This window comes from Anneissia japonica, unplaced genomic scaffold (genome assembly GCF_011630105.1).
Source record: "Anneissia japonica isolate Jap-2015-1 unplaced genomic scaffold, ASM1163010v1 scaffold287778_len1315358_cov176, whole genome shotgun sequence".
In the NCBI taxonomy this organism is placed as follows: Eukaryota; Metazoa; Echinodermata; class Crinoidea; order Comatulida; family Comatulidae; genus Anneissia; species Anneissia japonica.
In genome coordinates, this window is record NW_022702824.1 from 1,254,478 (window position 1) to 1,269,467 (window position 14,990).

At 31.2% G+C, this 14,990-nt stretch overlaps 1 protein-coding gene across 1 annotated transcript in view; it reads left to right on the forward strand.

The window, feature by feature from the left end:
• Positions 1-3,308, forward strand: part of LOC117104062 — an 8,592-nt gene extending 5,284 nt beyond the window's left edge. Inside the window, exons 3-6 of the mRNA XM_033244718.1 lie at positions 656-772; positions 1,108-1,223; positions 1,852-1,960; positions 2,758-3,308. Of these exons, the coding sequence (XP_033100609.1) occupies positions 656-772; positions 1,108-1,223; positions 1,852-1,960; positions 2,758-2,918 (503 nt within the window). The 3' untranslated portion in view covers positions 2,919-3,308. The remainder of the gene's footprint in view (positions 1-655; positions 773-1,107; positions 1,224-1,851; positions 1,961-2,757) is intronic.
• Positions 3,309-14,990: the final 11,682 nt, after the last annotated feature.

Genomic DNA, 14,990 nt, shown 5'->3' on the forward strand with positions numbered 1-14,990 from the left:
AGTGTTTCTGAAGTCTATACATGGTATTCGTTTCCTATATTCTTTTGTTATATATATATATACATATATACATACATATATATGCATATACATATATACATATATACATATATATACATACATATATATATATATATATATATATATATAGTCCGAGTGCACGTATATATATACATATATATAATGTATATATAATGTATATATAATGATATATATATATATATATATAAAGTATATCTAATTACAATGTACACTGCCTACTTTACTAACAATAACATTATGTTAGTGTGATGCCTTTGTTGTGGTATTATTATTATTTTGAATTTTCATGCAGTAATTATCATTAGCATACTACGCGTTGGTCTTGTCATAATAAAGTAAATTATCTTCATATAGCGTAACAATTCTATCTTGCGTATGTGTGTCGCAGCCATTCGAGTTTAATACTGGTGACGTTAATGTTATCATAAGGTGTAATGTTTTTTTTTTTATTAACGATTTAGAAAGTGTAATCCGCACTACAAAGAGGCAAACGTACACGTTACCATGGTTTTGGGGAGACTTTCTTTAGATCATTCTGTTTGGCATACTGTAGGCTTAAGTATGAAAACAAACCTTGAATTTATTTGAATTTACTCTGCCTTGCTCCTAACAGGAAAAATTTGCAGTGTAAATGCATTGCAAAGCAGACTAACAACTCTGTCCCGCAACCAATGGTGGCTCCATAAAGTCATCGAATGGGATTTTAAATCCGACAGGTGGTTCAAGGCAGGCAAGGGGCATAAAACTTGTTCCGGGTTCAGGAGTCCCTTGGTGTGGTTCGTTATGAGCGTTATGGTTTAAGATGGCCCAAAACTGTACTCTAATAATAGGATTAGCAATAACAATAACTTTTCTTTGGATTTGTAAATCAATATTTCTTTTAGTTCTCATCGCGGAGTCAGACGTGGGTGGGGGAGGAAAAGGGGTTAGGTATTGATTGTTTAACGGGGATCCCTCCGAGCTCCTTCTGGCGCCACCACTCCCCACAACATTCTACCGATATACTTGGGTAGGAGCAAGACAAACGTTGAACGTAGGTACGTGTCCAAATTGTGTAAACAATAGGGGTGACGCCAGGATTTGCCCGACTGGTGGGGCGTGTCCCCGACGAGAGTATAGTGGACGTGGTCAGGTGTCACTCAAAACCTCTCACAACTGTTTCAGGGCGAAGCCCACGAGAAGTACGACAGTTTATGGATTGATTCAAATGATTATTTTAATCCAGGAATGGGCATAAAAATCGGTTGGAGGGCAAAAGTGAATTTTTAATTTAACACCGCACTCAAACATTGATATTTAGGCTACAGTTTGCTTCCAAAAACATTCATGCAGTGCTGTTGTACCACTTTTTACAGATGATCGGTGTCAGGTGCTATTTGTTTTACCTGACGAGGGTTCAGTTCTCCCGATGGGAGATCCGCCCACCTCCCCCTGGCGCCACACCTGGTAGGCCTAAACAATTTCATCCTGCCCTCAACTCTCTGACAGAAACACAGCCCTGCCTGACACTCCCGCTGACACTGCGTCTGTCGTTACACCCATATATAATAGCCATATGGGTCTACTGGTAAATTGGGTTTATTTAAACATCTTTTAATAACAAATGACAATAATTTTGCCTCGCAAACAATAAATATACCCAGAATCAGAATAACTTTATTACCTCCAAAAGAAAATTTTTTAAAATTCTTTTAGCCCCATTGACCATTAACAGACATAATTAATTTTAGGCCAAATAGTAAACAAGAAATCTGAATACAGTGTTCAGTAAGTTTTTACCATGAAGTGTTGCTTGTCGTTTTCTTTCAGAACAAAGGCGGCTGCTCGATTGATGGCCCAGTCATCGATAGGTTCATGGAGTCAGGTGCCGGCTACAAATACTTGCACGCAAGAAACGACGCCCCCAGTGCTGCCAAAGGTGTGTATATATTAAGATCATTCTATAGCTTTGTCTACACTATCAAATTTCATCAAAAAAGCGTCACATAAAATTTGATGGAACATATAGTTTAACACGTTTAACTTTTTTTAATACAATTTGATGACATGTGATATAACGTCATCGTACCCATATATGGGCACATCACATTTTTTGTTACATAAAATTTGATAGTGTAGACAAACCTCAAGTCCATCAAAGTAACATATTCCTCATAGAAGGAACATCACCATCATAATCACTATCGTTCGTCAAAATCATCATATAAATAATAATAATAATAATAGTAATAATAATAATAATAATAATAATAATAATAATAATGTAATTAATAATAGACTAATAATAATAGTAATAATGAATAATATTAATAATGATGATGATGATGATGATGAAGATGATGATGAAGATGATGATGATGATGATGATGATGATGATGAGGATGATGATGATGATGATGAGGATGATGATGATGATGATGATGATGAAGATGATGATGATGACTATGTAATGGTGATGATGATGATGATAGTGTTGGTAAAGTAATATTTCTGAGCATTTACAATATGGTAGATCGGAGCTATCATTATCATTACCATAATGATGATGATCATCATCACCACCATCTTCATCATCATCATTGTCTACTTCATCATCTTCATCATCTTCTTCATCATAATCACGATGACGATGTAGATTAGCATTAGTATTATGTATTATTTAATACCACTGAGTTTTTTTTATTACCATTAATTATATTTTGTTTGTAAATATAGCTGGTCATTCAAAAGACCAAGTGAATGGGCATGCGCAGTTCATGGAGGATGCCAAACCAAATTTTGGATACAACGGGCAGTTCGGGTATCGTCGGAATACGCCTTGGCTTCGTCAAGTTCCATCACCATTTGGCACGAGCAGTCGGTCTCCAACACATTAATGAACTGTTAACGCTAAACTAGCCAGATAATATTTGCGCATGCACTGATTATGGAAAGGCAGTTTGCTGCTAATAAAAGAAGGAAATATGCCTACGTCAAATAGGTTTCACTTTATGCGGATACATGAAATTATCGGCGTACGTTATATTAGCCTACGTAATTTTTTTCATGTACAATTGCCGTTGCGCTTTACACGTACAGTATGCCAATTTTTTGGCACACGGGTTGAAGAAATCGGAAATGGAGAAATGCTTGGAAGAGAACATGTTTTGGGGAGGGACTTATACAAACCATCCAGTTACAGATTATCATACTAATCGTTCAAATTGTATTTTAATCACTGAACGCTTTTTTTGGTATATTAAAACAAAAATATTTATTGATGACAATAATGTGTTGTCATTTTTATTTTAAAAATGGAATGTGGGAATACATTACACTGGGTACCTGGGGAAATTCATCCCTCTGTGGCGTCGCATAAGTTACACATTATACGTTTCTTGAGCGTTTGATGAAGTGTCCCCATATTGTTTCACAATATTTGCCAGGCAGGTGGTATATGGACTACATAGCAACTCCCTGATAAGACGTTAGGTTATCTAAAGGGAGTTTCATGTATTTTAATCTTTTTTATTCCTCAATGTTGTAATAGATATTTTAAAGAATTATGAAAACCACAGGTCACCCTAAGCATTATTTAATAATATTAAATATATTATATATAAGAGGTCATTATATTTAAGTCAATTTTGCCAAACACATTGCTTGCATGGTGCCATAAGCAAATAGTATCCACTCTAAGTTAGCTAGACATGCATCATCATAATAATATCTGTCTCTTATACACATCTAGATGTGTATAAGAGACAGTATATAATAGCCATATGGACAAAAAATTGAGATATTTTCATTTTATATATATATATATATATATATATATATATATATATATTATATTGTGCCGATAAGGGATAAAACAATACAGCGACTACAGCTGATTGCTAATTATGCATTGGCAAATGTTACATCGTTTTTAAACAATTTCCTAATTCTGATTGGGTTCTTTTGTTCTAATCCAACCATACATACATACAAAAGCATCCAATCAGAGTTGTTATATTTTGACTCATCCCGGGTACCGAGATTGCTCTAACAGTGTGAGTACCCAGAGTAAATGTTAAAACATTAATGAATAATGTAGGTTTACTCCGGCCGAGGCTACATTACTATTATTAATTATTGTTATTTCGTTAGGAATCACGTAAATTTCAAATATATTTTTTTAAAAATAAAAAAAAATCTATTGCAATTGTATAATTAGCAACTGGAGTCTTTCGACGTTTACCCCCCCCCCCCCCCTTAAAACGTGCTGATTTGATAAACGCCATCGTGGTTTCGAGCATCCAAACATCAATCATAGTAAGAACTAACGTGACTTGAAACCATTAGTATAATATATTAGACTGCTATATGTAGTACCTTTTTTTTTTGTTAAAATGTGATGTTTCCTCCATTTGTATTAACACACAGGGTTAGATATTAATCTTTTCTTTTTCTTGGCAACAAAGCTAATATTTAATAGATATATGCAATATTAATAGTGTATAGAAAATATAGCTAGACTTTATATTGAAAACAAGGTTTAATGATTATCGTAGGCCTATCCTATAGAATTGCAATACCACAGCATGTATTCCATAAATGAACTTACGGTAGGCATTTCCATTACCATGCTAGGTCACTGTTGATGCCGATAATCTGACAACATTAAATCATATATCCAGCAAAAATGTTGACAACATCAGTTTATCATATATACAGCATCATTTAAAACATTTATGAATATGTATATGCAAATTGAACTAACACTTAGGCCGATACAGAATAAAAATGTTGTTTTTATTTATGTTTATTGTACAAATGTGACTGAACCACGTCCAGGTAAGTTACTAACACAGCAAGACATCGCTTCGAGCATCCCAGCATCAAACCAAGAAAGAACTAATCACTCTGATAGTTTTTTATCTGTCATATTGTACAATCATATTAATATCTGTAATGGCACTGGTAGACTCAAAATTTTCATGTAGTTTATTTTTATCCCCATTTATTTTGAATTTAAGACTAAAACATACTATGTTCATTACTATTAAGGCAAAACATCCCCTACTAGGTTCATTATTTGAGGATTGTCGTTCTTGCATTAGAAATTTAATCTCAATATCCATGGTTAATCGTCACTTAAAACAATCTTTAATACTCAAATACAAAAACCTATAGGCCTAGCCTATCTTTCTCTCGACTTCTGGGGAGGGATCGACGTTTCGACTCCTTCATGATGTCATCTTCAAGATTATTATTATTATTATTATTATTATTATTATTATTATTATTATTATTATTATTATTATTATTAATATTATGATGAAGATATTATTGTAATCTTAGAGCCAATTTTTGAAGTTAGTTACCGGAATCAGTTTACAGGCTTGCCTCCTTGATTTCTTCATTTGTTATTTAAAAAAACGAGTGAAATAAAGATTGATTGATTGACTACAAAATGTCTTCCTGAACAGTAAACATCTAAATTCTAAACATCTTTGCATAAAGCATAGGCCTATATAAAAACAAATATAAAACATTCTAACATTAGGTAAAATATTGGAATTTAACATAGTGCCAGTTAAAATGATTTACAGTGAAAGTTGTCTGTGTCTATGTGAAAGGTATTATTGATAAGGTACCTAATGATTAGCAGTAAGATGTTTATCTCACTGTTGTAAGACAAGAAATTTAATAGAATAAAAAAAAAATTGTGGACCCAATACTGTACGATATCATTTAGGGATTTATAGAGCTCTTTAGGATCCATTTACATAGTGCAAAATAATTAAAAGGTGCTATAGAACTTTTACGTATTTATTTTTTATGTATCTATGTGTAACCAATTTTAAATGTATTTTATGTATTTACTAATAATAGGCTATAATAGGCCTATCTTTGTAGTTAGTATTTTCCCCCTTTTTTCAAGCAACATGATTGTAATTTCATAGTTTACTTGTTTGGAATATGACAATAAAATTTATCTTATCTTATCTTATTTACATTGATTATGAACGATAAGAAGACTTTTTTTAACCGATATGATATCATCACCGCAAAAAAATAAGCCATGCTAAACGTAGTAACATGCCTTATAGCCAGCTTGTGTATTACACTTCTGTTTCAAAGCAATAAAAAAGTGAAGAGCGCCACCCTTTTACAGTGTATGACAATGAAATATTTTTTTTCTTTAACATCGAAGTCATCGAAGCAACCATCTTATATCATGCCCATGCATATTTATTATATTTCACATTCATCTACTATCTGTTTGAATAGAACAAAAAGATCTATAAAAAGGAGTGTTGGTAAACTAGGTGAAGAGCTTTCAGAACGTCCAACATTTTGAGAAATGATGAATGAAAATAAGCCCATACTATAAGTCAACATTTACAATAAGCTCATGAATATTCAATAGTAGCAATTCCAAATCAAAGCAGTTTGATTGCACCTTTGCATCGGTGGCACACACGTAGTGGTATAGTGCATCCATATTAAAAAAATATACAAAGCACAGAAATATAAAAATATATAGCAAGGCTACAAAAGCTACATTCTCAAAAGAAAACACTAAAGTACTTAAAATAAATTACTAAGATATTAAGATAAAAACAAAACATAAAAGAAAAATAAATATTTACTAATGAATAAACGAATGACTGAATAACTTAATAATTATATAAACAGATAAAAACAATAATAATCGGTGGTGCTTATGCATATTCATTATAATACTGTAACTATATATTTATGAGCAAGGTGTCAATGTGCTCAAGTTTTTCGGTACTTTGCTTTCACTATGAGGTTTAATTATTTCCAGGCTATCAAATTATATTTGACAAAAGCATGTGACATGCATTAATATGGTCATGATGACATCACATTATGACCATATATAGGCACATCATGACTATCATACAGCAGGTTTTTTTTTTTCTAATGGAAATCGAATTGTATAGCGCCTTGGGCAATTAAGAATAGTCTCAAAGCGCTTAAAGAATACGAACAAGAAAAAAAGACGCCTAATTCATAACCTATCCTAAAACTAATCAGAAAAAAATTGATGTTTTGATGGACACTGCCTTAGCTTATCAGAGCATCATGCTTATATGTTTATGAGAAGGGGGCTCCGCTTATATATCACAATAATTTGAAATTATTAAACGAATCCGAATATCTGGCGAGCTAATGTTTGCCGAAACAGCTTTACCAGTCGGCTCAGCAAACTTGAGATTATGTAGATTTCTACATTTCAGTATATAAGATTGGTAGCTTATATGTTCTTGGTAGCTGCTGATAGCCATCGTTTTTATCGCACCACTTTCAACTTCAATGTCTATCAGAAAACCAGGTAAAATTCTTCCAACTATCTGAATAGCACTGCAAGCTGTCACGAAGAATGTACTGAACAAAAGGAACCAGTGCCAAATTGCACCCTAAGTAGACCGGGTCAGGCACAGCCAAATGTTATTGGCCGTTGATTGATTGATTGATTGATTGATTGATTGAATGAATGTTGGATTATACAAATTATTGGTTTACATTCAACTACTATTGAAAGTACAACATTTGTAGACCCTTACCGCATAATGTCGTAGCTTCTTTATAATGCAAAAAAAAATCAATATTATTACTTCAGGGTAGCTGATTCTATACAGTGCTAAATTCCTTGAAAGTGTCAAAATTGTTAGATTTAGGCAGAATTTTTGATAGGGTGCGTCTTTCGAGCGAAGCGATTCTTAGGCTGCTGGGGCTGGTGGTCGAAATATTGGTTTTCTCCAATAAAGTGTTTCTAAACATGCAATGGTGTTTGTTTCTGATTATCTTTTTTTGTTACTTATCCTTTGGTCTTTATCAAGTAACAAGAAACATCTACAAAAATTAGGCCCACACATACTTCAGCTATATAGTGGGAGGAGTTCAATAAACAATTCGGAATATAATTGTAAGTGTAACTAGGGAACAATGAAATTTCACTGTTCCCTGATGTAACTAAACTAGTGCTAAACAATGCAAGATAGATACTGATAAATCGGGAATATGTCTAGCAGTTGGTAATGAGAATGGAGATAATAAACGCTCCCACAGTATACCGACTGCATTGGCTTATTGTTTATTTATTTATTTCAACAATATTTTACGAGGGTGGTCCATCCAGCCAGAGCTGATCATTATGGACCCTCAATACATAACACAAGTAACAAAGGAAATATAAATAGAAAAATAAAGAAATTAAAATGAAATAATAATAATAAAAACTAAGTTTATAACAAACAGTATTAACACAAATTGAGAATATAAAATAAATAATGGAATATCATAATGTATTATAATGTATAAAACGAAGTCTGAAGCGTAGAATAACAATAGTGAAAATAAATCCGTCATATGGAAAAAGCATGATGAAAACATGTGTTATAGCTACACTATGAATATATAGTAAATACATTAACAAAAACGTATATATAAAACAAGTCATGATATAAGTACTTGAATGTAAAAAATGAATTATAATAAATTGAATAAAGAGGTCTAAGCCTATACGGTATCGCACATATGTATGAGTAATGAAACGTAATAAACAAAGTTAAAAATTATATTCAAGTTCAAGATGTATCAAAATATAAGATATAATAGCATATGTAAAAAATATGCCAAAATATTCTAAGTAGTGATCAAAATAAAACAAATGGAACGAGGATAGTAATAGAATGGAATAAGGTTAGGGGTGGATGAAGGTATAATCGCTAATGACGAATGATATTTTATTTTTTCTATAGGTCCTATAATTTTATAATACTGTATTCCACTATCAGTTCTTATTTTTTGTTAATATACTGTACTGTTTGATAAGCCTTCCCCATAAGTTGACGAACTGTGGGAACGTCTATTATCTCCCTTCTCATTATCAACTGTTTACATGTAATGTATATTGCCAACTTATCAGTATATATCTTGCATTGTTTAGCCAGCTTTTTCAATCATTAATTGCACTATATTCTGCATTGTTTATTGAAATTAACTACTAAAACTACATAGTTCATAATGTGTGTGCCTATTTTTGCTAGTTTATTCCTGATACTTGATTAAGAATCAAGAATAGGTCGAAATTGGTTTTCTCCAATAAAGTGGCCCCGGAAAAAATGGCCCCAGTAAAAATGGCCCCAGTAAAAATGGCCCCAATAAAAATGGCCCCAAATGACAAGTAGGTAAAAATGGCCCCAATGAAAAAAATTCAGTAATAGAAATGATATTTTTTTTAAATCTTCAAATATTTAAATACTAGCTGTAAAAAGCAAGAATTGAATGAATAACAAATACAGTTACACAACAGATGCAAATAATGTACTTAGAGATTATCGGAAAACAATGGCCATTGAATAACATTTTTTGATAGTAGAAATAAGTTTTAAAAATGTTATTCCACTAACAAAGTAGAGCAATGACATACAGTACTTCAACTACCAAAATATGCAACTCATAGATAACCACAAAATTCACTTTTGTTAAGTATCAAATGAAATAACTTTACATGTTATAAACAGTGCAAATAAACAGTAGTTAAAGCATATGGATCAATTGTGTGTTTGAATGACAAGTTCATGTATGGGAAAAGGGAGAGGCTTACTTTCTCACAAACTTAGCAATAAATGTTCTGCTTAGAGTTACTTCAAATAAGTATTTGTTAATCAAGTATTGTTTTTAAAGTAAACTAAATAATTAGGAGTAGGCCTACATTTATTTAAGCAAGTTATTTAATTGCATACTTTTTACTCCCCGCCAACCAAATTTAAGTGCCTAAAACTATACTAAATAATGTAAACTGTGATACTATATATCCTTTTTAAAAACTAAATTATTTCAGTTAAAAAAATGCATATAATGATTTAAAAAAAGATCAGTTTTAATACAGAATTTTATTATTGGGCCATTTTTATCTACCTGTCATTTGGCGCCATTTTCACCGAGGCCATTTTCACCGGGGCCATTTTTTCCGGGGCCATTTTTCCTGGGCCATTTTTTCCGGGGCCATTCTTACCGTACACCGAGTACAGTACACGAACGTTTTCGGGCATCGCCCTACGTCAGGTATAAGTACATATATAAATAAATACGAGTATATATAAATATAATGTGGACGTCAGATGAGTGATATTAGAAACATAGGATCGTAATAAAACAAAGATAGGGTAGTAGCTTGCCGATGAAAACTTAAACAATACCTTAAGGGCGTAGTTGATAATAATAAACTAGCCAAGTTCTAAGATATAGAACTATTGTATAAGATTAAAGAAAAGTAAACCAAGATAATAGCAAGATAATAACAACAGAGATCAGGCAAAATATGTCATAAATAACTACATAATAATATAATATAATATATATAATATAATAAACCGTATATATAATGGGTGAAATAATCAATATAATGAAGATATAAAAGATGCTGCAGAAATATTCCTAAGCCTAAAATGTTTGTACGTCAGCGAAAGCTATGTTTCCCCAGCTGTTTTGAGTCAGAGTTAACTGATACTTTAAAATGAACTATTGAAAACTTTAATTTTCCAATTTTTTTTCAGAAAATACATCTTTAAATACACGGGTTGTTTAACAACATTTTTATCTCCTTTTAAAATAAATCTAAAAGGCCTATGCATTCATAATTTACATGATTATAGGCCAGTCTTAATTGTTTTCATTATGTTTTTAAAAGTTTACTGTCTCCATAAAGTTCGCTTTTGACAATCCTTATCATTCGTAGGCATAATTGATTTTTTGTTTTGCTTTTAAATGTCTCATCTTGTTATTATAAAGTGCCGATATTGAAAATCAGAAAAAACATACATACAGGTACAACTTTAAAATAACCAAGCAAACTGAAGTAAAATGCCCACTGATATTAAACCATTGCTCCCAGTAGCATAAAGTATTACCATTAATTGCGGTTAATTCATTTATTTTTGGTATTTACTCATTATTTTATTTTACAGAATGCGCATCATTATCTGAAATGGAGTCTTTACAACAATGCTATTTTTTAATGAAATATACTTATTCCCTTTACTACAACAGCGATCATTATTAGCATAAAAACCATTATAATTTTACATAGATACGGTAGATTACGTAACGATATGTATTCATTGTCTTAGAAAACCTCGCCTTTGGGGCCTGGGATAAAATAAAGCCAAGCTTAGTTAATTAATAGCGCACTCTTTTAACATCAACATATGACACACATCAGTCACGCGTGTGTTTGCGTGTGCCTTCCAGTTAACGAATCAGAATAATTTTAATTTGGTAAAAATAAATTTGTTAGGGTTCAGTGTTTCGCAGTAAAAAATGTTTTAATTCCCTCGATTGAGAAGTTAAAGGCTAAAATCCTCGACATAAAAAAAAGAAAGGAGAATCGAATGTCCTCAACATCACAGAGTTAATTTGCTTGATATAAGTGCATCAGGACACCGCTAAATCCATTTACTCCCGAACAGAGCGGCACCCCTAAGATTACCCCAATTAAACGCCATTATTTTCATTTGTTAAAAGACAACAAGTCGAGTAAAATCAGTAAGATGGAACTCTTAAACAACCGCCGATGTGCTTAGTGCGAGTAGTTTATACTGATAATTGAATTGACCATGAGGCTTAAGACGAGCTTGGTTATTGCGGACTATATTCTATATCAACTGTCCTGCAGACGAGGACCCTCTTAAGGAGTAAATTATCTAAAATGATTTACCTTAATGGCATGTAAACAAAACGAATAATATGTACTCACAACAATACAGGTCGAGAACAGTACATTGTTGGCACAACATTTAAAAACACATTTTTGTCAATACTAGAGTAGATCATATTTCATCAATAATCCCATAATCCTTGCTAAATTAACTTCATTTTACTATTAATTCAATATGAAAAATATCGTGTCGTGTTGGTAATAAACATTACCTGTCGTTATCATTGTTGTTATTATTATTACTATTATTATTATTATTATTATAATTATTATTATTAGGGCCTATTATTATCATAATAATTATCATTATTATTATTATCATTATTACTATTATTATTATCATTATTATTATATTATTATTAGTATTATTATTACTATTATTATTATTACCACTACTATTTTTATTATTACTATTACTGTTACCGCTATTATCAAAATGATAATAATAATGATGATAATGATAATGATGATGATGATAATGTTGATGATTGGTGATTATGTTGATGACAAAAATTATGACGATGATGATGACGATAATGATATAACGAAGATGATGATGATGGCGATGATAATAATAAATACCCTAAACAACAAGCCCAATAATATTAATAACTGTCTACTAAGGTACCGGTATAATATAACAGTATATACAATTTTAATATAATTTTCTCCCCTAAAATTTACCTCGTATTAGACAAAGGTTAAATGCAGGTGGACTCAACAGCAATCAAAAATTTAACGAGTATTTTCATCTAATTAAGTGAAGACTAATTGAGGTAGGTGTGAATGCGGATGTGTGTTCTCAGCTTAACAAGGACTTTTAAAAAACATTCTTAAGAACAATACTTACGGTACTAGGCCTACTAATTGTTAAAGTGTTTAGAAGTTAATCTTCTTCCTAAAAAGTTAGATGAGATTCACAATGTATTCATTTATTATACGAATTTCAAAAAGTCCCCAGGGGGATGGATATGTATATATATATATCTGTCTCTACTATCACAACTCTGTGATGTATATAATAGTGACATAAATATTTTTAGGCTATAGGCCTATATGTAGTTTTGATGTTGTATGTAATAAGTCTGTGAAATATTTTTACTCTTATCTTTTTATAGAATGTTTTAATTTAGCTTACGTATTTAAGCATTTTAATGAAATTTAGGTGTGTATTACAACTCAGGAAATCATGTAGGCCTATTTTGTTTTATTTGATGAGCAATAAATCTAAATCTGAATTTTAATCACTTTACTATCTCCCAAAAAGAGGAACATATGTAAACGATTATCATTTTACCATACAGAAGCCAAAACAAATCTACTCGACGCTTTCTAAATAAATTGTTAGCTTGACAAAAAGTAATTTATCTCTCTATTTTAAAAGCCTATCGTTGTATTCTAGTGTATGATGCGCTTACAAACCTAGACTTCTTGAGAGGCCATTACACGTGCTGTGTAAAGTATCCAGAATATAACGTAGGCCTATTAAAGTATTAAAATTAGATGGACACGGCATGTATTTGTATAACAGATGGACAAAGAAACAACATTGACAGAGATAGAAAATGCAGCGATGACATCACAGTAGGCCTATACATGAAAACAACAGCTTGGTCAGAAGAATCGAACAACAGACAGATGGAAAGGATACCAGTGTCAGTCGGCGAACTGAAAGAGTTCAATTGATTGATCATTGAGGAAAACAAATGTGTTACCTCTATTGAACATTTTCTGGGATGAATGATCATACATTTATCGAAAGTCCGTTCTAGATATAGACCATCACAGTACAGACATAATGGCGTGCGCGTATAGTCTATACTTCCTATAGCAGATCAGCGCTGGAGAAACTTCGCTGAAATGTGGCCAATCCAATTCAGTTGTTTGTCAAATCAAAAATCAAATCAGTTTTCTGCAATCTTGTGAACAAAATTGAAGGTTAAATAAGCTTACATTCAATAAAAAAAAAAAAAAAACAGTACAATTAAAATAGTATTACATTACGTGAAACATATTCAGGTTTCATTTAAAAATTGTTTAGGAAATATTTTAGGAAACAAAGAAATATGTATTGCAAAATCACAAACTCGATTAAGGTAAATTTACCAATTAAAAAAAAAAATAAATAAATTTTTTATTTTTCAAAATTACTATAATAATAATTATTAAAATTTTAAACTTATTATACTTGTTATTATTTACGGATACAAAATTATTTTAATATCAAGAAACAACAGGTAATAAGATTTGTAGTATTTGTTATGCTTTACCGATTAATAATAAGTATAAATATTATCCTAATTACCAATATACCGTAACTGTTACAATGGAAAGTCTTGTTATTATAGTAATCATTTAACGATTAATTAAAATACAGATTGTTTTTAATTACTTACAGGAAAATCTCTCAGCATAAACCAAATGTGTAACGGGGCAAGAAAATTCACAAATTATATAGGCCTAGGCATTAAGATAAAAGAATATGAGATACAACATAACATAAAAGCCAGAAGAATGGAAAAAGAAAAAAACAGAATAAAATATAAGGTTTCTCTTTCAACCATTATTCATGTTTTTTTTCGTTTGTTATTGACAGCGCATAGAGACGAATGTTATATGCGCTATAACAAATGCACAACTATTGACCATTCGAATTTTGCCCAGGCTCTGTGTTATTATTTTTTGGCCAATTTTCAGGCTGCAAATGTTTTTATTTTTTACTTATTTCACACACTCTCAGCGGGAAATAATGTGTTTTAGCACAAGCCTAGCCGAGTTGAGTCGTTCTCAACTTCAGAATACATCACATCTGATGAAATTAATTGAGTTAATAATAATAATACTAATAATAATAATAATAATAATAATAATAATAATAATAATAATAATAATAATAATAATAATAATAATAATAATAATAATAATAATGTTGATATAACCTCTTTAAACATTAATACTTTACTGTATGTGATTAGGTTTCTATAGTTTTTTTTAAAGTTCATTTTTGTGTTTTTTTAAATATATATAAAAACCTCATTTGACATTAAACACCAGCCTCAAATTTGTTCTTATTTTGCTCTTTTTTATTTTTTTATAGAAATTTCAACCTCGGTGTTCTTAAAAAATGTATTCTTATAAAAAAAAGTGCAGTCGGCATTCTACAATACACGATACGATGGAGAGCCTCGTGGTAATATACACACACACCCCCACCCACACACACATACAC